Raw genomic sequence first — 25,421 nt, forward strand, 5'->3', positions numbered from 1 at the left:
TAAGATAAATCTGCTGACGGTATGTGCACTGATACGTAAAAACTGTAAGATACATCTACTGGCGGTATGTGCACTGATATGTAAAAATTGTAAGATACATCTGCTGACGGTATGTGCACTGATACGTAAAAACTGTAAGACACATCTACTGGCGGTATGTGCACTGATATGTAAAAACTGTAAGATACATCTGCTGGCGGTATGTGCACTGATATGTAAAAACTGTAAGATACATCTACTGGTGGTATGTGCACTGATATGTAAATACTGTACGATACATCTACTGGCGGTATATGCACTGATACGTAAAAACTGTAAGATAAACTGCTGGTGGTATGTGCACTGATAGGTAAAAACTGTAAGATACATCTGCTGGCGGTATGTGCACTGATATGTAAAAACTGTAAGATACATCTGCTGGCGGTATATGCACTGATTTGTAAAAACTGTAAGATACTTCTGCTGGTGGTTTGTGCACTGACATGTAATTACTGTAAGATACATCTGCTGGCGGTATGTGCACTGATATGTAACACTGTAAGATACATCTGCTGGCGGTATGTGAAATGATATGTAAAAACTGTAAGATACATCTGCTGGCGGTATGTGCACTGAAATGTAAAACCTGTAACATACATCTGCTGGCAGTATGTGCACTAATATGTAAAAACTGTAAGATAATCCGCTGGCGGTGTGTGCCCTGATATGTAAAAACTAAGATACATCTGTGGTGGTATACGCACTAATATGCAAAAACTGTAAGATACATCTGCTGGCAGTATGTGCACTAATATGCAAAAACTGTAAGATACATCTGCTGGCGATGTGTGCACTGATATGTAAAAACTGTAAGATACATCTGCTGGCGATGTGTGCACTGATATGTAAAAACTGTAAGATACATCTACTGGCGGTATGTGCACTGATATGTAAAAATTGTAAGATACATCTGCTGGCGGTATGTGCCCTGATATGTAAAAAATGTAAGACACATCTGCTGGCGGTATGTGCACTGATATGTAACACTGTAAGATACATCTGCTGGCAGTATGCGCACTGATATGTAACACTGTAAGATACATCTGCTGGCAGTATGCGCACTGATATGTAACACTGTAAGATACATGTGCAGGCGGTATGTGCACTGATATGTAACACTGTAAGATACATCTGCTGGCAGTATGCGCACTGATATGTAACACTGTAAGATACATCTGCAGGCAGTATGTGCACTGATATGTAAAAACTGTAAGATACATCTGCAGGCGGTATGTGCACTGATATGTAACACTGTAAGATACATCTGCTGGCAGTATGCGCACTGATATGTAACACTGTAAGATACATCTGCTGGCAGTATGCGCACTGATATGTAACACTGTAAGATACATCTGCAGGCGGTATGTGCACTGATATGTAAATACTGTAAGATACATCTGACGGGAGGTATGTGCACTGATATGTAAAAACTATAAGATACATCTGCTGGCGGTATGTGCACTGATATGTAAATACTGTAAGATACATCTGATGGTAGGTATGTGCACTGATATGTAAATACTGTAAGATACATCTGATGGTAGGTATGTGCACTGATATGTAAATACTGTAAGATACATCTGATGGGAGGTATGTGCACTGATATGTAAATACTGTAAGATACATCTGATGGGAGGTATGTGCACTGATATGTAAATACTGTAAGATACATCTGATGGGAGGTATGTGCACTGATATGTAAATACTGTAAGATACATCTGATGGTAGGTATGTGCACTGATATGTAAATACTGTAAGATACATCTGATGGTAGGTATGTGCACTGATATGTAAATACTGTAAGATACATCTGATGGGAGGTATGTGCACTGATATGTAAATACTGTAAGATACATCTGATGGGAGGTATGTGCACTGATATGTAAAAACTATAAGATACATCTGCTGGCGGTATGTGCACTGATATGTAAAAACTGTAAGATACATCTACTGGCGGTATGTGCCCTGATATGTAAAAACTGTAAGATACATCTGCTGGCGGTGTGCACTGATATGTAAAAACTGTAAGATGCATCTGCTGGCGGTGTGCACTGATATGTAAAAACTGTAAGATGCATCTGCTGGCGGTATGTGCACTGATACGTTAAAAAAAAAATATCTCATCTACTAAAGGCAGGTAGAAAACATTAAAAAAATTAACTACAGGGGTAACAACCTCATAGTGTTCAATGTCCCTTTAAAGCTATTTTTAAATCCAATTAGTAATAATGTCTTAAGGCTTTACTAGTGTTTTGTTTTTTTCTTAAAGACAAAGTGAGTAAATTCCTATTTTATTTGTTAATTACAATTCTCCTCTTTGCCTAAACCGGACACCAGTACAAGAAATACAGATCCATAGAGTGATACCAGTCCAAACCAGCTAGGAAATCTAAACCAGGTGTACAACAAATAGGCCCAATTTATCATTAGTTGGACAGACAGAATTCACAACAAGGGGACCTGTCCACCTGTCTTTTGTACAAGTGGGCATCAGATGCTATACATCCGCTGCCCCGGCTATCTTTGCATATGTAAATTCTTGTGCAGCACCACCCCTTGTTCTCCTGTAACCAATCATGAAAGAGCAGGACTTGTCAATCACCCAGATCAAATGAGTTTGGGGTGTTTTATCAATTTCAGACGGCCGCTGCTTCTTTGCTTGCAGAAAGTAAGATTTCATGAGCTAGCCTGCTCCGCAAGGGCTCCAAACACATATCACTACTTTATAAATAAAGTCCGCTTACACAGAACTAGAAAATCTACACTGAATCTGCTTACAGAGGAAAGCGGGACATAACGTGCTGCAAATTGAGAGAGTTATAGGAGTAGTAGGAGACTTAAAGGTGGCATTATGACCCCAGGCCTCACGAAGAGAACTAAAATGTGCCAGTAAAGACACTTGCAAACATCCTTGAAAGATGGTTGTGAGATTTACTACCTGTTTTCCAGAACTAGATAAAGCATTTGTTAGGAGTCTAAATAAAGTTACCAGATTGTCATAGGGGCAATTATCTGCAAGTTATTGTATCTCTCAGGACAGGATACATTTACCTGCTTGTTGTCATCATGTAAAGGAGTGTCCGTGAAACAGTAATGATGGAAGAGTCCTAGTTTTTGACTCAGCAGACAGTGCACCACATGTGCGCGGGCATTTTGCCATTGTATCAAACGCACCAGAGAGCGACTCAAAGATGCCCCTAGATCTGAAGACCAGTTATAGGTGTACAAGGTTAGCTGTGAACAGAGAAAGATTAATTAAGTGCTCAGAAGGATGGTGAGGACGAGGGCTAACAAATTGCCTATAATATCTTTATGGTAGCTTATTACACAGACCTTAGAAATGGTCAACATTCATTTGATGGTTCTAAAAATGAAATAGAAATTACCTTTTTGTCCTGAATCTCTACAAAGAGGAACCGTTGACGTGGGACTAATCCACGACCTTGTGATGTAAGGTCCAAAGGCCGCTCTGAAGACGCAAGTTCCATAGCTTCAAATCGCTGGAAGCCTTTTTGAGCTGTAATGGGCCCAAGAGGATAGGAGGTAAATATGGGAAAGTTTAGGTAGATGTGAAAAGTACTGTGCACTTTTATTCTTAGAAAAATGTTCTAAGTGGCAGCACGTGCCAGACTAATTTATTTTTTGTTACACACAGATAAAAAAACGTATATTTTAATGATTTCAATGACTGTGTTCAATGACTACTTATTGATGCGTTAAAGGTATAGAAAGGTCAAAACTGAAATGTGCATGGGTGTATTTCTGTTTTAAAGGGATAGGAAAAACAAAATTAAACTTGCATGATTCAGATAGAGCATCTTATTTTAAAAGACTTTTAAATTCACTTCTATTTTCAAATGTGCTTCATTCTCTTGGTATCCCTTGTGGAAACAGAATACGCACATAACCTACACTAGTGGGAGCTGCTGCTGATTGGTGCAAGCACACATTTGTCACTTGTGACTGGCTAACTAGATGTGTTCAGCTTCCTGCCAGTAGTGCAATGATGTTCCTTCAGTAAAGGATAACAAGAGAATGAAGCAAATTTGATAATAAAAGTAAATTGGAAAGTTGTTTGAAATTGTATCTGGATAATAAAAGCAAAATGTGGGGTTTCCTGTCCCTTTAAATATAAGCAAGTTTGCAATATGCTTCCATTAGCCCTTGCACCAGTATTCAAGATCCGAGAGTCGACTGTTGTGTATATTGTGTCATTCAAGCCACTGCTGACTCCCTGAGGTGTGCTGGTGCACGGGCTCTCACAACATATTTGCATAGGCCACTGAAAGACACTAATAACTTTAAAGCATTTTTACTAATAGGCGTATTCTGCAAAAATGCTTTTTAAAACTGAAATGCAACCGATGCACATTTTAATTTTGACCTCTCTATCCCTTTAATTTATATTGCTTCATTTATTAAATAATAAGAAGCGAGAGATCCTGTTTTCATTTCATAAACTGCAAAACAAAATCTATCATTCAAAAAAATAAGCTCTCCATTTCTTCTCTCAGCTATTCCAAAATCCAAAAACTGCTACCCAAGAGGAAAATTAAAGGGACATTAAGTAACAAAATGCTCTATACCATGACGCACTTTCTTGAAGCTCTATAGCTTGATTACACCTGTGTGTTAATCCCCGTAAAGACAATTCACAACAGAGCACAGCCCCTAAGCCAATCAGGGATGGCATATGTATGTAGCTACCAATCAGCATTAAATCATTTTCATATTGCACCTTTACGTCCCTTTAAAGGATCCAAAAGCATGTCATTATATCTAACTTTTAAAGAGACATGAAGCCCAAACATTTTCCTTCATGATTTAGATAGAGCATACACTTTTAAAAAACTTTCCAATTTACTTCTTTTATCTAATTTGCTTGGTTCTCTTGGTAACCATTGTTGAAAAGCATACCTAGGTAGATTCAGGAGATGGCTTCCGATTGGTGGCTGCACATATATACCTATTATCATTGGCTTACTCATGTGTTTTGCTAACTCCCAGTAGTGAATTGCTGCTTCTTTAACAAATGATACAGAGAGAAATAAGTAAATTGGGAAAAAAACTTTCAAAATCATATGCTCTGATCATATGTGTAAGAATGAAAAACATAATTTATGCTTACCTGATAAATTCCTTTCTTCTGTTGTGTGATCAGTCCACGGGTCATCATTACTTCTGGGATATAACTCCTCCCCAACAGGAAATGCAAGAGGATTCACCCAGCAGAGCTGCATATAGCTCCTCCCCTCTACGTCAGTCCCAGTCATTCGACCAAGAATCAACGAGAAAGGAGTAACCAAGGGTGAAGTGGTGACTGGAGTATAATTTAAAAGATATTTACCTGCCTTAAAACAGGGCGGGCCGTGGACTGATCACACAACAGAAGAAAGGAATTTATCAGGTAAGCATAAATTATGTTTTCTTCTGTTATGTGTGATCAGTCCACGGGTCATCATTACTTCTGGGATACCAATACCAAAGCAAAAGTACACGGATGACGGGAGGGATAGGCAGGCTCATTATACAGAAGGAACCACTGCCTGAAGAACCTTTCTCCCAAAAATAGCCTCCGAAGAAGCAAAAGTGTCAAATTTGTAAAATTTGGAAAAAGTATGAAGCGAAGACCAAGTTGCAGCCTTGCAAATCTGTTCAACAGAGGCCTCATTCTTAAAGGCCCAAGTGGAAGCCACAGCTCTAGTGGAGTGAGCTGTAATTCTTTCAGGAGGCTGCTGTCCAGCAGTCTCATAGGCTAAACGTATTATGCTACGAAGCCAAAAAGAGAGAGAGGTAGCAGAAGCTTTTTGACCTCTCCTCTGTCCAGAATAAACGACAAACAGGGAAGAAGTTTGGCGAAAATCTTTAGTTGCCTGCAAGTAGAACTTGAGGGCACGAACTACATCCAGATTGTGTAGAAGACGTTCCTTCTTTGAAGAAGGATTTGGACACAAGGATGGAACAACAATCTCTTGATTGATATTCCTGTTAGTGACTACCTTAGGTAAGAACCCAGGTTTAGTACGCAGAACTACCTTGTCTGAGTGAAAAATCAGATAAGGAGAATCACAATGTAAGGCTGATAACTCAGAGACTCTTCGAGCCGAGGAAATAGCCATTAAAAACAGAACTTTCCAAGATAACAATTTTATATCAATGGAATGAAGGGGTTCAAACGGAACACCCTGTAAAACGTTAAGAACTAAGTTTAAACTCCATGGCGGAGCAACAGCTTTAAACACAGGCTTGATCCTAGCTAAAGCCTGACAAAAGGCCTGGACGTCTGGATTTTCTGACAGACGCCTGTGTAACAAGATGGACAGAGCTGAAATCTGTCCCTTTAATGAACTAGCTGATAAACCCTTTTCTAAACCTTCTTGTAGAAAGGACAATATCCTAGCGATCCTAACCTTACTCCAGGAGTAACCTTTGGATTCGCACCAGTATAGGTATTTACGCCATATTTTATGGTAAATCCTTCTGGTAACAGGCTTCCTAGCCTGTATCAGGGTATCAATAACCGACTCAGAAAAACCACGTTTTGATAAAATCAAGCGTTCAATTTCCAAGCAGTCAGCTTCAGAGAAGTTAGATTTTGATGTTTGAATGGACCCTGTATCAGAAGGTCCTGTCTTAGAGGTAGAGACCAAGGCGGACAGGATGACATGTCCACTAGATCTGCATACCAAGTCCTGCGTGGCCATGCAGGCGCTATTAGAATCACTGATGCTCTCTCCTGTTTGATTTTGGCAATCAATCGAGGAAGCAGCGGGAAGGGTGGAAACACATAAGCCATCCCGAAGTTCCAAGGTGCTGTCAAAGCATCTATCAGAACCGCTCCCGGATCCCTGGATCTGGACCCGTAGAGAGGAAGTTTGGCGTTCTGGCGAGACGCCATGAGATCTATCTCTGGTTTGCCCCAACGTCGAAGTATTTGGGCAAAGACCTCCGGATGAAGTTCCCACTCCCCCGGATGAAAAGTCTGGCGACTCAAGAAATCCGCCTCCCAGTTCTCCACTCCCGGGATGTGGATTGCTGACAGGTGGCAAGAGTGAGACTCTGCCCAGCGAATTATCTTTGATACTTCCATCATTGCTAGGGAGCTTCTTGTCCCTCCCTGATGGTTGATGTAAGCTACAGTCGTGATGTTGTCCGACTGAAACCTGATGAACCCCCGAGTTGTTAATTGGGGCCAAGCCAGAAGGGCATTGAGAACTGCTCTCAATTCCAGGATGTTTATTGGAAGGAGACTCTCCTCCTGATTCCATAGTCCCTGAGCCTTCAGAGAATTCCAGACAGCGCCCCAACCTAGTAGGCTGGCGTCTGTTGTTACAATTGTCCAGTCTGGCCTGCTGAATGGCATCCCCCTGGACAGGTGTGGCCGATAAAGCCACCATAGAAGAGAATTTCTGGTCTCTTGATTCAGATTCAGAGTAGGGGACAAATCTGAGTAATCCCCATTCCACTGACTTAGCATGCACAATTGCAGCGGTCTGAGGTGTAGGCGTGCAAAAGGTACTATGTCCATTGCCGCTACCATTAAGCCGATCACCTCCATGCATTGAGCTACTGACGGGTGTTGAATGGAATGAAGGACACGGCATGCATTTTGAAGCTTTGTTAACCTGTCTTCTGTCAGGTAAATCTTCATTTCTACAGAATCTATAAGAGTCCCCAAGAATGGAACTCTTGTGAGAGGAAAAAGAGAACTCTTCTTTTCGTTCACTTTCCATCCATGCGACCTTAGAAATGCCAGAACTAACTCTGTATGAGACTTGGCAGTTTGAAAGCTTGAAGCTTGTATTAGAATGTCGTCTAGGTACGGAGCTACCGAAATCCCTCGCGGTCTTAGTACCGCCAGAAGGGCACCCAGAACCTTTGTGAAGATTCTTGGAGCCGTAGCCAATCCGAATGGAAGAGCTACAAACTGGTAGTGCCTGTCTAAGAAGGCAAACCTTAGATACCGGTGATGATCTTTGTGAATCGGTATGTGAAGGTAAGCATCTTTTAAATCCACTGTGGTCATGTACTGACCCTTTTGGATCATGGGTAAGATTGTCCGAATAGTTTCCATTTTGAACGATGGAACTCTTAGGAATTTGTTTAGAATCTTTAAATCTAAGATTGGCCTGAAAGTTCCCTCTTTTTTGGGAACCACAAACAGGTTTGAGTAGAACCCTTGTCCTTGTTCCGACCGCGGAACCGGATGGATCACTCCCATTAATAACAGATCTTGTACACAGCGTAGAAACGCTTCTTTCTTTATCTGGTTTGTTGACAACCTTGACAGATGAAATCTCCCTCTTGGGGGAGATAATTTGAAGTCTAGAAGGTATCCCTGAGATATGATCTCTAGCGCCCAGGGATCCTGAACATCTCTGCCCAGGCCTGGGCGAAGAGAGAAAGTCTGCCCCCCACTAGATCCGGTCCCGGATCGGGGGCTCTCGGTTCATGCTGTCTTTGGGGCAGCAGCAGGTTTCCTGGCCTGCTTGCTCTTGTTCCAGGACTGGTTAGGCTTCCAGCCTTGCCTGTAACGAGCAACAGCTCCCTCCTGTTTTGGTGCAGTGGAGGTTGATGCTGCTCCTGTTTTGAAATTCCGAAAGGGACGAAAATTAGACTGTCTAGCCTTAGCTTTGGCTTTGTCTTGAGGTAGGGCGTGGCCCTTACCTCCTGTAATGTCAGCGATAATTTCTTTCAAACCGGGCCCAAATAAAGACTGCCCCTTGAAAGGTATATTAAGTAATTTGGACTTAGAAGTAACATCAGCTGACCAGGATTTTAGCCACAGCGCCCTACGTGCCTGTATGGCGAATCCTGAGTTCTTAGCCGTAAGTTTGGTTAAATGTACTACGGCCTCCGAAATGAATGAATTAGCTAGTTTAAGGACTCTAAGCCTGTCCGTAATGTCGTCTAGCGTAGATGAACTAAGGTTCTCTTCCAGAGACTCAATCCAAAATGCTGCCGCAGCCGTAATCGGCGCGATACATGCAAGGGGTTGCAATATAAAACCTTGTTGAACAAACATTTTCTTAAGGTAACCCTCTAATTTTTTATCCATTGGATCTGAAAAAGCACAGCTATCCTCCACCGGGATAGTGGTACGCTTAGCTAAAGTAGAAACTGCTCCCTCCACCTTAGGGACCGTTTGCCATAAGTCCCGAGTGGTGGTGTCTATTGGAAACATCTTTCTAAATATTGGAGGGGGTGAGAACGGCACACCGGGTCTATCCCACTCCTTAGTAACAATTTCAGTTAGTCTCTTAGGTATAGGAAAAACGTCAGTACTCGCCGGTACCGCAAAGTATTTATCCAACCTACACAGTTTCTCTGGTATTGCAACGGTGTTACAATCATTGAGAGCTGCTAAGACCTCCCCTAGTAATACACGGAGGTTCTCCAATTTAAATTTAAAATTTGAAATATCTGAATCCAATCTGTTTGGATCAGAACCGTCACCTACAGAATGAAGCTCTCCGTCCTCATGCTCTGCAAGCTGTGACGCAGTATCAGACATGGCCCTAGTATTGTCAGCGCACTCTGTTCTCACCCCAGAGTGATCACGCTTGCCTCTTAGTTCTGGTAATTTAGACAAAACTTCAGTCATAACAGTAGCCATATCTTGTAATGTTATCTGTAATGGCCGCCCAGATGTACTAGGCGCCATAATATCACGCACCTCCCGGGCGGGAGATGCAGGTACTGCCGCGTGAGGCGAGTTAGTCGGCATAACTCTCCCCTCGCTGTTTGGTGAAATTTGTTCAAATTGTACAGATTGACTTTTATTTAAAGTAGCATCAATACAGTTAGTACATAAATTTCTATTGGGCTCCACCTTGGCATTGGAACAAATGACACAGATATCTTCCTCTGAGTCAGACATGTTTAACACACTAGCAATAAACTTGCAACTTGGTTATAATCTTTTTTAGCAAAAAACGTACTGTGCCTCAAAGAGGTACTAAACGATTAAATGACAGTTGAAATAATGAACTGAAAAACAGTTATAGCATCAAACTTTAAAACAACACAACTTTTAGCAAAGGTTTGTTCCCATTAGAAAAATAACAATAATTAAATTTGACATAAAAATTACAGAGCAACGTTTTTATTCACAGTCAATATAAAATTCTCACAGCTCTGCTGAGAGAATCTACCTCCCTCCAAAGAAGTTTGAAGACCCCTGAGATCTGTCAGAGATGAACCGGATCATGCAGGAAATATAAGAGTAACTGACTGGAATTTTTTGATGCGTAGCAAAGAGCGCCAAAAACGGCCCCTCCCCCTCACACACAGCAGTGAAGAGAAACGAAACTGTCACAATTAAAACCAAACAACTGCCAAGTGGAAAATAATGCCCAAATATTTATTCACTCAGTACCTCAGAAATGTAAACGATTCTACATTCCAGCAAAAACGTTTAACATGATAAATACTTATTAAAAGGATTAGTGACTTTTAACAGAGTAGTTCCGGTGAAATACCATCCCCAGAATACTGAAGTGTATACATACATGTCATTATAACGGTATGGCAGGATTTTCTCATCAATTCCATTCAGAAAATAAAAACTGCTACATACCTCAATGCAGATTCATCTGCCCGCTGTCCCCTGATCTGAAGCTTTTACCTCCCTCAGATGGCCGAGAACAGCAATATGATCTTAACTACTCCGGTTAAAATCATAGTAAAAAACTCTGGTAGATTCTTCCTCAAACTCTGCCAGAGAAGTAATAACACGCTCCGGTGCTATTGTAAAATAACAAACTTTTGATTGAAGTCATAAAAACTAAGTATAATCACCATAGTCCTCTCACACATCCTATCTAGTCGTTGGGTGCAAGAGAATGACTGGGACTGACGTAGAGGGGAGGAGCTATATGCAGCTCTGCTGGGTGAATCCTCTTGCATTTCCTGTTGGGGAGGAGTTATATCCCAGAAGTAATGATGACCCGTGGACTGATCACACATAACAGAAGAAATACAGCTTTTTTTTTTTTAGAAAAATTGCTCTGTTGCAATTTGTTTTTTTAACAGCACACAAAGTATTTATGGCTCAATAGAACAAAGATACATGACAACTCCTTTTGATACAAATAAAAAAGCCATTACGTCTCAGATTTCCTTACAAAAGAAAGGGCTGCAAAAACAAATAAAGTTGCACTCAAAAACCTAAAATATTTTCAGGTGATGAACTGGTATTTACAAAAAGTGCTTTATTTAATGAAATCTGTTGGCGCTCTACAAATACCTGATAATGATAATAATAAAGCGCATAAGTGTATTTTAGTAGAACACAATATATGTTTTATTAATCAGACCACAATGGTTAAAAACATGATAACATGAATATTATAGTGAATGCAGAACAAACGCTTTCTTTATATAAGCGGAACAGTAAAGTGACCCCATAGTGACATTCATAAAACATACACCAATGTGACTTTAAACCCGGCACCATGTTGCCACAACAAATCACATGGTGTGCGGTCGTCTGATAGAAAAACTTACGTATTTCCAACTTCCGCTCATCCTCGTCATCACTATCATCATTTGTATACACTGAGAGCAAAGAAAATCTGCTGAATAACACAAGACTTCTGATTCTAGAAACGCGTTACATCTCTTGGTGAGAATGACATTATTTGCATTGTTAAAGAGTACAGATATCAGGATAATATATAAGTTATTGCAGAACTGGGGGCATTAAAGGGACAGTATACTATACAATTGTTTTTTCCTTAATGTGTTTCCAATTACTTTTTTAACCAGCTGTATGAGATTTGTTTTTTTAAGGTTTTTTTGTGTATATGAATGAGCTGATTTTGTGTTTTGAAGCCACTACCTAATAAAATGGGTTGAGCTTGTAGTTATAATCAGATCTCTTTATCACATTGTGTACATATATATGCTTCATTATCTTATATCTGTCCGTAAACCAATCACCAATACTTAGAGAGAACAATGGAAATTAACATTTTATTACATTATATCTTCTATAATCCACTAGGAGTGTAATTTCTTTTACTGGCTGTGTTTACACAGCTTGGCCTTAAGGCCAAAAACTTTCAGGATAGGTGGGGATACCACAGGCTAAATCAATATAAGGGTAATGGAAATACTTGTAAACAATTTAATACCCTCCAGCAGGATAAGTGGATGATTAGGAACAAAGGGGAGACAATTTTTGAGTAAACTGTCCCTTTAATCCCTTAATGACAGCCGACATACAGATAACAGCAGCAAAACCGCACTATTATCCGTTTTTTGTTTAAGTACGTCTGAATCTCCAGTCTACGATCCCACATAAAGCACTTCAGTGATTGGACACCAGTCATGTGATCATGACCAAGACCAATACTGCATGCTTGGGATTGGTGGAGAGGAAACATGTGACTGGGAAGATCGTCTGGAGCTCTCACTTTCAGAGCGTACTGTTTTTAAAAATTTTCATTATAATGAGGATTATTAGAATTTTTATCTAGAGTATCTTCAGACTGATTATGTTTTTTTTATTTGAATTTTTTCTCGATTTGTTGACTTTTTATCTATCCGCTGGCCAGTGTGTTACACATAAACATTTGACAATTTTTTCACTCATACGGACTTGAATTAATATGGTTATTAGTCTTTGTTATAAACATATGGTATACTACTAATTGATCTTTTCTTTCATGTAATTAGCAAGAGCCCATGAGCTAGTGACGTATGGGATATACATTCCTACCAGGAGGGGCAAAGTTTCCCAAACCTCAAAATGCCTATAAATACACCCCTCACCACACCCACAATTCAGTTTTACAAACTTTGCCTCCCATGGAGGTGGTGAAGTAAGTTTATGCATTCGCTGGATATTAAATTACTTTCTTGTAAAGTTTTGTTTCTTTTGGCCATCTCTTCTGCTAGAAGAGTTTCTGAATTATCTGCTCTTTCTTGTGAGTCTCCTTTTCTGATTTTTCATCAGGATAAGGCAGTGTTGCGAACTTCTTTTAAATTTTTACCTAAGGTTGTGAATTCTAACAACATTAATAGAGAAATTGTAGTTCCTTCATTATGTCCTAATCCTAAGAACTCTAAGGAGAGATCATTGCATTCTTTGGATGTAGTCAGAGCTTTGAAATATTATGTTGAAGCTACTAAAGATTTCCGAAAGACTTCTAGTCTATTTGTTATCTTTTCCGGTTCCAGGAAAGGCCAGAAGGCTTCTGCCATTTCTTTGGCATCGTGGTTAAAGTCTTTGATTCATCATGCTTATGTCGAGTCGGGTAAAACTCCGCCTCAAAGGATTACAGCTCATTCTACTAGGTCAGTCTCTACTTCCGGGGCGTTTAGGAATGAAGCTTCGATTGATCAGATTTGCAAAGACGCAACTTGGTCTTCATTGCATACTTTTACTAAAAGAATTTTGATGTGTTTTCTTCTTCAGAAGCAGTCTTTGGTAGAAAAGTACTTCAGGCAGCTGTTTCAGTTTGATTCTTCTGCTTATAATTTCAGTTTTTTTCATTATAAGATTTAAACTTTGTTTTGGGTGTGGATTATTTTTCAGCAGAATTGGCTGTCTTTATTTTATCCCTCCCTCTCTAGTGACGCTTGCGTGGAAGATCCACATCTTGGGTATCTGCTATCCCATACGTCACTAGCTCATGGACTCTTGCTAATTACATGAAAGAAAACATAATTTATGTAAGAACTTACCTGATAAATTATTACACAATTATTCCAATTCCTTATTTTTTATGCTTTCGCACTTTTTTTCTTATCACCCCACTTCTTGGCTATTCGTTAAACTGATTTGTGGGTGTGGTGAGGGGTGTATTTATAGGCATTTTGAGGTTTGGGAAACTTTGCCCCTCCTGGTAGGAATGTATATCCCATACGTCACTAGCTCATGGACTCTTGCTAATATGAAAGAAATGAATTTATCAGGTAAGTTCTTACATAAATTATGTTATTTTTAATTGATCCTATATATATATATTCTCACATTTTATTTTGCCACAATGCATTTATCTTTTGCCAAAGTGTGTTATACACCTGTGTAACTTTTCTAAAACAAATATCTCAGTATTGCAGTTTGAGCACTCAGGCTAAAATAGGTTTGTAATCACTGCTCTGTGGCTTTGGAGCACGACAGATTAATTGCACAAATCAACTATTAGTATCACTAAAACGGATCAATCAACATACAAAAGCCCCTAAACCTGTGTAATCTCTAAACCCCCAAATCTCTTATTTTGTTTGTTATGAATTGTGCATATTACGGACTTCATGAAAATTAAAGGGACACTAAAACCAATTTTTTTCTTTAATGATGAATTAATAACTATTTTCTTTGTTCTCTTGCTATCTTTATTTAAAAAGCAGAAATCTAAGCTTAGGAGCTGGCCTATTTTTGGTTCAGAACCTGGGTTACACTTGCATAGTGGTGCCTAAATGTAGCCACCAATAAGCAAGTGCTTTCCAGGGTGCTGAACCTAAAATGTGCCGGCTCCTAAGCTTACATTTCTGCTTTTTAAATAAAGACAGCAAGAGAACAAAGAAAAATGTGTAAATTAGAAAGTCACTTAAAATTGCATGCTCTATCTGAATCCTGAAAGAAAAAAATTGGATTTAATGTCCCTTTAACAGCAGAAGCCTTTTGGATTGTGATTACTAGAAAAACACACTGACAATACCGGCTGATGTTCAGAAATCGTTATCTGATGAAAACAAGCGCAAGTTTGTGATAAACCCCCAATGTGTTTAAAGGGACATGCAACACTAAATATTTATTTAATGATTCAGTGAGACCATTCACTTTCTAATTGACTAATATTATAAAGTTTGCTTATTCTCATTTTATTCCTATGTAGGTTCAGGTGCAGCAGGGCACTACTGGGAGCTAGCTGATGATTGGTGGCTTTGAATATATGTCTCTTTTCTTTGGTTCTCCCTATGTGCTCAGCTAGTTCTCAGTAGTGCATTACTGCTCTTTCAACAAACAATACCAAGAGAATGAAGCAAATTTGATAATAGAAGTAAATTGTAAAGTTGTTTAAAATTGTGTTCTCTATCTGAATCATAAAATGAACATTTTGGATGTTATGTCTTTTTAACCTTTCCGATGTCAGTAACGCAAAAAACAGCTGCTTATTTTTATTTTGAAACTAACCGGAAGTAAACAAACTAATCAACGAGACAGAAGCTCAAAGCAGTAAGAAAACGCATCTAAACATTGCCTCATGTCCCTTTAAAAGTTGTTGTTGCTGTATTTCTTTATCTTTATGTCTAGAAGAATGCATAAGCTATGTGTGTTTTTGTCCTAAACCAGATCTCAAACACACTGCACCAATAAAGCTGTAGGAACTGTTATCCGTCAATAATCATTAATATGAAGCCCACAACTGATGGAACTTTATTAGTTCATTAGTTTATTACTTAAAAGGGATATAAAACCCACTTTTTTCTTTCATGATTCAGATAGAATATGCCCTTTTAAACACCTTTCTAATTTACTTCTATTTTTCTTTGTTCTCTTGATATCTTTTGTTGAAAAGCAGGGACATAAGCTTAGGAGCCGCTCATTTCTAGAGCACTATATGGCAGCAGGTTTACAACAATATTATCCATTTGCAAGAGCATTAGAGGGCTGCACTATTTCCTGCCATGCAGTGCTCCAGATGGCTACCTAGGTATCTCTTCTACACAGAATATCAGGGGAATGAAGCAAATTTGAAAAAGAAGTCAATTGGAAACTTTTTTAAAATGTTATGCTCTGTCTGAGTCACAAAATAAAACTTTTGGATTTCATATCCCTTTAAAAGAGACAAACACCTTGAGGTTTTTATATAAAATGTTTAGTTATGCATAATGAAACAACTTTGCAATATATATTCATTCTTTATTTTGCCCCTTTTTCATGTAATTTAGCTCTGAAACATGAACAATTCCTAATTCTCACAACTTAAAAATGCACTCTGCGCACTTATCAAGGCTAACTCTGCTACATATATGCTACGGAACAAGCAGCTGGATGGCTGAGTTTAGGTACGTTTTAAACAAAAATAGTTTACATATTTAAATGAAAAACGTAGGTACATGACAAATGTTCAGTGCATAGATTTAAATGCACGCTTTAATACCCACACAGTTTACTATAATTTTATCATAAAAATCATTATCAGGATATTTAAATGTTTTTTCTTTTATATTCATGATAATGTGGTGTTGTGTTTTTCCCTATAAAAAAGTACAGAAATTGAAATGGTTTGATAAATAATAGTAACTTACCTTGCTCAGTGTTGAACCGCCACTGGTGAAAATTACGCCCTAAGAGAATGAGCTCTCTGGCAGCTGTAGGGTGTGGCGCGCTGTGCAGACTGGGGGAATATGGAAGAAACACAGTTCTTTCACAGCCACTGTGAGAAACATAAAAGTGCGTAATTAAATATCTGCCGTACAATCTGCTGACATAATTTAAATCTCACAAATTCACACTAAATCATAGAATATTTTACCTAAATTTACTTCTATAATTAGCTAAAAACTGATTATATAGGCAAATAAATATGTATCACCTCAACGTAAGCAAAGTCTCTCTAGGGTAAAATAAGTGACAGCATATTCCTCTCTAGAATCTTAGAATGGAAGAAGCTATGATTTTGTTTTCCAGCTTCTAAAAGGCGTACGCAGGAAATAACATTCGATTAAACATCCCAGGTTATTTATTTATTATCTTTATTTGTATAGCGCCGCCAAATTCCGTAGTGCTGGTTATATTTTGTGAGATTCGCTAAAGTGTAACTAATAATCTACATTATCTAAAGCAAATCAGTTATAATTTATAGAAGTCTTGTCATTTTATTCTCCTTATTGTCATTTTAAAGTGATGAATGAGTTAAAGTGACGACGATTTATATATATATATATATATATATATATATATACACACACACACACACACACACACATACACACATTCTCTTGGTATCCTTTGTTGAAGAAGTAGCAATGCACTACTGGGAGCTAGCTGAACACATTGGGTGAGGCAATGAAAAGAGACATATGTGCAGCCTATACAGGGTACGTCGCTGGTCCTTAAAGGGATACTAAACCCAAAAAGTTTAATTCATGCTTCAGATAGAGCATGCAATTTTAAGCAACTTTCTAATTTATTTCTATTATCAGTTTTTCTTCGTTCTCTTGGTATCTTTATTTGAACAAGCAGGAATGTAAACTTAGGAGCCAGCCCATATTTTGATCCTGGGTAGCGCTTGCTGATTGGCGGCTAAATGTAGCAAGTGCTACCCAGGGTTGATAATAGGAGTAAATTAGAAAGTTCCTCAAAATTGCTGCTCTATCTGAATCATGAAAGAGAACATTTGGGTTTAGTGCCCCTTTAAGAAGATTAAAGAAAATTTAAGACTTACTTGATTTTTTCAAATACTTTTACGTTTGTGTCGCTTGCCAAGGATGTGATGAGAGTGAAAAGTTCCACCAGCACGGACGGGAGCAGAAAGCGTGAAACAGTCTGTGCAGAGCAGACCTGGATTGATGGACATCCTGTACGTACATAGAGAGCAAATGATACAAACAAAGAAATAGAAATGCACTAAATTCCAAATGCAGAAAGTACCGTGTCAGCGAGCAGCGCAAGGTGTCAGGCGCCAGAAGACTCCCAAAATGCAAAGAAGAATGCAGGTAGTTAAAGGGACAGTCAACTCCACATAGTTTATTGTTTGAAAAAGATAGATAATCCCTTTATTACCCATTCCGCAGTTTTGCACAGCCAACACTGTTATATTAATACACTTTTTACCTCTGCGATTACCTTGTATCTAAGCCACTGCAGACTGCCCCCTGCTCATATGTCTATTTATTTATTATCTATTGACTTCCGTTTCAGAGGTGGAGCCATTTTGCAGGGCACAATAAATGAAACAAAACAAACATATTCCTGACCAGGCGCACCTAGCTCACTCATAAAGTTCATCCACTGCAGACAAGTCTGACTGTACAGGGGGTGAAGCGTTCCCGCTTCCCCTTCATCCAGCTGGGCCTGCCGCTTCCTGCCAGAGACAGGGAAATATTTTGGGGTTACAAAGTGTTTGATGAATTGGTAGTTGTTGCTATTGAACTAAAAATGCCAATACGGGATAGTTACCTATGTGCGTGCTCAACTCCTATCCCAGATTTGTCTGTGAAACTCTGCACTTTTACACTCTCTGTCTTGTGCCGGCGCCGGGTTCGTGGTTCTTCAGTGCGTTCACTGACAATATCATCTGTGGTTTTCGGAGGACCAAGTTCTCCACTATCAGGCTTACTCTGAAAGCAGCAGGAAATACTGATTAAAGGGAAAGTAAAGTCATATTTAGACATTCATTATTTAGACAGCGCATACAGCTTTAAACAACTTTCCAATTTACTTCTATTATTTAATTTACTTCCTTCTCTTGTTATCCTTTGCTGAAAGGTTTATCTAGGAAAGCTCAGGAGCAGCAAAGAACCTAGGTTCTCGCTGCTGATTGGTAGCTGCATATATATATATATATATATATCATTTGTCATTGGCAAATAAAGAGAAAGTCCCTGGTTAACTGCCTCTAATGAAGCGCATGTGCGGATGCACGAAACGCGTCAGGCTGTTCTGACTGTGACCCTTTTTGGATTGTCCGATTAAACAACTTTTTTCAAGACTCAGCTGTTCCAGTGTGATTTCCTTTTTTTTTACTTTATCTCCATTTGTCATTGGCTCACCCATGTGTTTAGTTAGAAACCAGTAGTGCATTGCTGCTCCTTCAACAAATGATACCAAGAGAATGAAGCAAATTTGATAATAGAAGTAAACTGGAAAGTTGTTTAAAATTGTATGTTCTACCTAAATAATGAAATAATTTTTGGGGGTTTCATGTCCCTTTAAAAATTATAAGCGGTCAGTTCCTAAATAAAAAACAACAACTATCTTATCTAATGAGTACATGTAAAAATCACAATGTGTATATATCCGTCATTACCAATCTATCCCAGAAACTTCTGCGCCCAGTCTTGCTGGGAGGAGTGTGAGGCTCAGCGCCGCTAGTGATGTCAGCAGGCGGAATATTCACAGGAGGAGGATGAGGCTTTACTGATGATTGCACCAAACCCTTCATGTCTGGCAGAGACTGGGAGGGACTTTTACCTGAAGCAAACATAAAAAAACCTTAACGGAATATTAAAAGCTTTGAGATGGTAATATAAGATGATAAATCATATATATAAAATAAGTCTACAATACACATTGTTAATTTTGTCTCCTTTTCCTGTAATTCTATTCTGAAATTGTGAGCTTGTCAGTTCCTGATAGAAATGGAAGTGCAGAACTCTGTTATATTCCACACAGTCATTGGCTGCACACTCTAGTGACCAATTTATAACTGTCCCTGATTGGCCACTGCAGAGACGGTAACCTAAGTTACAACATGGCAGCTCCCATTGTTTTATAGGCACAAACACTTTAAACTTATTTTGTTAATATTTAAACAGCTAATTAAACTTTACAAAATACATTTTTCCATCTAGCAATTATTTAGTGTTTAATGTCCCTTTAATATGTATTTATAACTATACATAGGGGTCGATTTATCAAACGCTTCGCCTTGCTGTGGCTGCAGGTTCTGATGACCGCTGCTTCCCTAAACTTTCGCCACCTCTTAGGCGGCGTGTTTCAATCTCCCCGGTCTCGTCCAACCTGGGAGATTGACAGCTTCTCCCTGCTTGTGGTTGATGTGGACGGGCAGGAGGCGGGATTGCATGCAAGTGCAAAATAGCACTCATGTACAATGCTGAATTTCGGCAGTGGAATTCAGCCCGCCAGAGTGTATGTGCGTCCTGTGACCACCGCAGCTTTTGAAAAATCGACCCCATAACTCTTTTTTTTAAGGAAAACCAAACTAGCTGCTGCCGGAGCAGGCCAGAAACTTGAGAGGATATGGGTTGAAAGTAATGATCCTATTGAACTTGGCTGTTCTAGGATATTAAAGGGGCATAAAACTAAATTTAAACTGCAATGTAATCTGTGTATTGTCTGTGTATATGGAAATGCAACTGTGAGTCTCAAGTTTCACCTTAAAGGGATAGAAAGGGAAACATTGAAATGTGTATGGGTGCATTTCCATTTTAAATAGAAGCATTTTTGCAATATACTTTCATTAGCATATTAGCATATGTATATATGCTGTAAGGTCCTGTGCATCAGTATTCAAACTCAGAGAGCTGGCAGTGTTGTGTATTGTGCCTGTAAAGACTTCCTTTATGTCATACAAGTCACTGCTGAATCTTTGGGCGGGCATGATATGCTGCTAAAAACTGTAACGACTTTTACTAGAAGCATTTTTTGCTAATGGAAGTATAATGAAAATTGCTTCTATATAAACGTGTGATGCCCATTTCAATTTTGACTTCTCTATCCCTTTAAAGGGACATAAAACACATTGGTATAGATTACAAGTACATCGCTAATTTATCGCGCACGTAAACGAAAAAGTCCCAATTGCCCCCAAAATAAACTATAGCGAGCTTGCGTTCATATTGCACTGAACTTTAAATATCAGCGCACATCTGAGTGCACTGGTATTACGAGTGGAGCACAAATATCGCGTTCGCGAAAGCACAATTTTGCGCTCCACTCGTAATTTGGCTCATTGTAATTACAAGAGATTTCTGCAGTATTGCAATAAACTAACATAATGGCTGAGTGTGATTTTTTTAAATACATTAACACTTTGTGTCTTGCAGCTCTTTATTTAACAGTAAACTCCTTCATCACTTGCTTCATTTGGGGGTGCCAAGGATAGTTACAGTTATTTTGTTTTAAAGTGTATTTATTTTTGTTTTAGCCAAACATACATCACTTTGCAGCTCCACATCAGATGGTTTTTGCTAATGACAATTAGGACAGATATCTAGTAGGGTTTGGCTTGTGATGTCTGCAGTATGCACTTCCCACTCTCAGAATTGGAAAACCCACAATATGCAAAATTACAGCACAAGAGGACAAAAACAAAATTTATGCTTACAAGATAAATTCCTTTCTTTCCTGGCAGGGAGAGTCTATGACTTCATTCCTTACTGTTGGGAAATACAACACCTGGCCACCAGGAGGAGGCAAAGACACCCCAGCCAAAGGCTTAAATATCCCTCCCACTTCCCCTATCCCCCCAGTCATTCGGCCGAGGGAACAAGGAAAAGTAGGAGAAACATCAGGGTATAAAGGTGCCAGAAAAAAAAAGGGAGCCGCCCAAACAAAGAATAACTAACGGGCAGGGTTGTGGACTCTCCCTGCCAGGAAAGAAACATAATTTATGTAAGAACTTACCTGATAAATTCATTTCTTTCATATTGGCAAGAGTCCATGAGCTAGTAACGTATGGGATATACAATCCTACCAGGAGGGGCAAAGTTTCCCAAACCTCAAAATGCCTATAAATACACCCCTCACCACACCCATAACTCAGTTTAACGAATAGCCAAGAAGTGGGGTGATAAAGAAAGGAGTAAAAAGCATCAACAAAGGAATTTGGAAATAATTGTGCTTTATACAAAAAAAATCATAACCACCATAAAAAGGGTGGGCCTCGTGGACTCTTGCCAATATGAAAGAAATTAATTTATCAGATAAGTTCTTACATAAATTATGTTTTCTTTCATGTAATTGGCAAGAGTCCATGAGCTAGTGACGTATGGACCCAAGATGTGGAACTCTATGCAAGAGTCACTAGAGAGGGAGGGATAAAAATAAAAACAGCCATTTTTTTTTGCTGAAAAAAATTAATCCATAACCCAAAATATAAGTGTATTCTCATAAATGAAAAGAAAAACTTTAAACATAAGCAAAAGAATCAAACTGAAACAGCTGCCTGAAAAACTTTTCTTCCAAAAACTACTTCCGAAGAAGCAAATACATAAAAACGGTAGAATTTAGTAAATGTATGCAAAGAAGACCAAGTTGCTGCTTTGCAAATCTGATCAACTGAAGCTTCATTCTTAAAAGCCCACAAAGTGGAGACTGATCTAGTAGAATGAGCTGTAATTCTCTGAGGCGGGGCTTGATCCGATTCCAAATAAGCTTGATGAATCAAAAGCTTTAACCACAAAGCCAAGGAAACAGCAGAAGCCTTCTGACCTTTGCTAGAACCAGAAAATATAACAAATAGACTAGAAGTCTTCCTGAAATCTTTAGTAGCTTCAACATAATATTTCAAAGCTCTTACCACATCCAAAGAATGTAAGGATCTCTCCAAAGAATTCTTAGGATTAGGACACAAGGAAGGGACAACAATTTCTCTATTAATGTTGTTAGAATTCACAACCTTAGGTAAGAATTTAGATGAAGTCCGCAAAACCGTCTTATCCTGATGAAAAATCAGAAAAGGAGATTCACAAGAGAGAGCGGATAATTCAGAAACTCTTCTAGCAGAAGAGATGGCCAAAACAAACAACACTTTCCAAGAAAGTAGTTTAATGTCCAAAGAATGCATAGGCTCAAATGGAAGAGCCTATAAAGCCTTCAAAACTAAATTAAGACTCCAAGGAGGAGAGATTGATCTAATGACAGGATTGATACGAAAGAAAGCCTGCACAAAACAATGAATATCAGGAAGTTTAGCAATCTTTCTGTGAAATAAAACCTTTTGCTCCATGATGATTTTGTAGATCACTCTTGGAAGAAGAACTAGAGGCGGGAAAATATAAGCAGGCTGATAACACCAAGGAAGTGTCAATGCATCCACTGCTGCCGCCTGAGGATCCCTGGATCTGGACAGGTACCTGGGAAGTTTTTTGTTTAGATGCAATGTGATCAGATCTATTTCTGGAAGCCCCCACATCTGAACAATTTGAGAAAACACATCTGGGTGGAGAGACCATTCTCCCGGATGTAAAGTCTGACGACTGGGGTAATCCACTTCCCAATTGTCTATACCTGGGATATGAACCGCAGAAATTAGACAGGAGCTGGATTCCGCCCAAACAAGTATCCGAGATACTTCTTTCATAGCTTGAGAAATGTGAGTCCCACCTGATGATTGACATATGCCACAGTTGTGATATTGTCTGTCTGAAAACAAATATACGGTTCTCTCTTCAACAGAGGCCAAAACTGAAGAGCCCTGAGAATCGCACAGAGTTCCAAAATATTGATTGGTAATCTCGCCTCTTGAGATTTCCAAACCCCTTGTGCTGTCAGAGATCCCCAAACAGCTCCCCAACCTGAAAGACTCACATCTGTTGTGATCACAGTCCAGGTTGGACGGACGAAAGAGGCCCCTAAAATTATATGATGGTGATCTAACCACCAAGTCAGAGAAAGTCGAACATTGGGATTTAAGGATATTGATTGTGATATCCTTGTATAATCCCTGCACCATTGGTTCAGCATACAAAGCTGGAGAGGTCTCATATGAAAACGAGCAAAGGGGATCGCGTCCGATGCTGCAGTCATGAGACCTAAAACTTCCATGCACATAGCTACTGAAGGGAATGACTGAGACTGAAGGTTCCGACAGGCTGAAACCAATTTCAAACGTCTCTTGTCTGTTAGAGACAGAGTCATGGACACTGAATCTATCTGGAAACCTAAAAAGGTTACCCTTGTCTAAGAAGTCAAAGAACTTTTTGGTAAATTGATCCTCCAATCATGTCTTCGAAGAAACAACACTAGTTGATTTGTGTGAGATGCTGCAGAACGTAAAGACTGAGCGAGTACCAAGATATCATCCAAATAAGGAAATACCGCAATACCCCGCTCTTTGATTACAGAGAGTAGGGCACCTAGAACCTTTGTCGCTAAGCCAAAAGGAAGAGCATCAAATTGGTAATGCTTGTCCAGAAAAAGAGAATCTCAGGAACTGATAGTGATCTGGATGAATCGGAATATGAAGATATGCATCCTGTAACTCTATTGTGGACATATAATGCCCTTGCTGAACAACAGGCAGAATAGTCCTTATAGTCACCATTTTGAAAGTTGGTACTCTTACATATCAATTCAAAATCTTTAGATCCAAAACTGGTCTGAATGAATTTTTTTTTCTTTGGGACAATGAATAGATTTGAATAAAACCCCAGACCCTGTTTCTGAAACGGAACTGTCATGATTACCCCTGATAACTCCAGGTCTAAAACACACTTCAGGAAAGCCTGAACCTTTACTGGGTTTAACGGAATGCGTGAGAGAAAAACATTTCTCACAAGCGATCTTACTCTGAATCCTATTCTGGACCCGTGAGAGACAATACTCTGAAACCAATAATTTTGGACCGAACTGATCCAAACATCTTTGAAAAATTTTAATCTGCCCCCTACCAGCTGAGCTGGAACGAGGGCTGCATCTTCATGCAGACTTGGGGGCTGGTTTTGATCTCTTAATGGCTTGGATTTATTCCAATTTGAAGAAGGCTTCCAATTGGAAGCAGATTCCTTGGTCGAAGGATTAGGTTTCTGCTCCTTATTTTGTCGAAAGGAACGAAAACGGTTAGAAGCTTTAGATTTACCCTTAGGTTTTTTATCCTGAGGCAAAAAAAACTCCCTTCCCCCCAGTAACAGTTGAAATTATTGAATCCAACTGAGAACCAAATAATTTATTACCTTGGAAAGAAAGAGATAGCAATCTGGACTTAGAAGTCATATCAGCATTCCAAGATTTAAGCCACAAAGCTCTTCTAGCTAAAATAGCTAAAGACATAGATTTAACATAAATTTTGATCATATCAAAAATTGCATCACAAATGAAATTATTAGCATGTTGACTTAACAATGCTAGACAAATCATGATCCGATACTTGTTGCGCTAAAGTATCCAACCAAAAAGTTGAAGCAGCTGCAATATCAGCCAAAGAAATTGCAGGCCTAAGAAGATGACCTGAATATAAATAAGCTTTCCTTAGCTAAGATTCAAGTTTCCTATCTAAAGGATCTTTAAAAGAAGCACTATCTTCCGTAGGAATAGTAGTACGTTTAGCAAGAGTAGAGATAGCCCCATCAACTTTGGGGATCTTTTCCCAAACTCCAATCTAACTTCTGGCAAAAGATACCATTTTTTAAACCTTGAAGAATAAATAAAAGAAGTACCAGGCTTATTCCATTCCTTAGAAATCATATCAGAAATAGCATCAGGAACTGGAAAAACCTCTGGAATAACCACAGGAGGTTTATAAACAGAATATAAACGTTTACTAGTTTTAATATCAAGAGGACTAGTTTCATTCATATCTAATGTAATCAACACTTCTTTTAACAAAGAAGGAATATACTCCAATTTAAATAAATAAGAATATTTGTCAGTGTCAATATCTGAGGCAGGAACTTCTGAATCAGATAGATCCTCAACAGAGAAGGATAATTCAGTATGTTGCTGGTCATTTGAAATTTTA

General features: G+C 38.9%; 1 protein-coding gene across 5 annotated transcripts in view; it reads right to left on the reverse strand.

Moving 5' to 3' along the window:
• The window catches only part of SZT2 (SZT2 subunit of KICSTOR complex), a 482,374-nt gene that overhangs the window by 203,951 nt on the left and 253,002 nt on the right, over window positions 1-25,421 (reverse strand). For all 5 annotated transcript variants that reach the window (XM_053693604.1, XM_053693601.1, XM_053693602.1 and 2 more), the window contains 7 exons: window positions 19,029-19,192; window positions 18,179-18,339; window positions 17,986-18,083; window positions 17,445-17,577; window positions 16,306-16,433; window positions 3,426-3,556; window positions 3,091-3,273 (listed from right to left, as the gene is read on the reverse strand). In XM_053693604.1, coding sequence (XP_053549579.1) covers window positions 3,091-3,273; window positions 3,426-3,556; window positions 16,306-16,433; window positions 17,445-17,577; window positions 17,986-18,083; window positions 18,179-18,339; window positions 19,029-19,192 — 998 coding nt within the window. The remainder of the gene's footprint in view (window positions 1-3,090; window positions 3,274-3,425; window positions 3,557-16,305; window positions 16,434-17,444; window positions 17,578-17,985; window positions 18,084-18,178; window positions 18,340-19,028; window positions 19,193-25,421) is intronic.

The sequence above is a fragment of the Bombina bombina genome, chromosome 10, assembly GCF_027579735.1.
Source record: "Bombina bombina isolate aBomBom1 chromosome 10, aBomBom1.pri, whole genome shotgun sequence".
In the NCBI taxonomy this organism is placed as follows: Eukaryota; Metazoa; Chordata; class Amphibia; order Anura; family Bombinatoridae; genus Bombina; species Bombina bombina.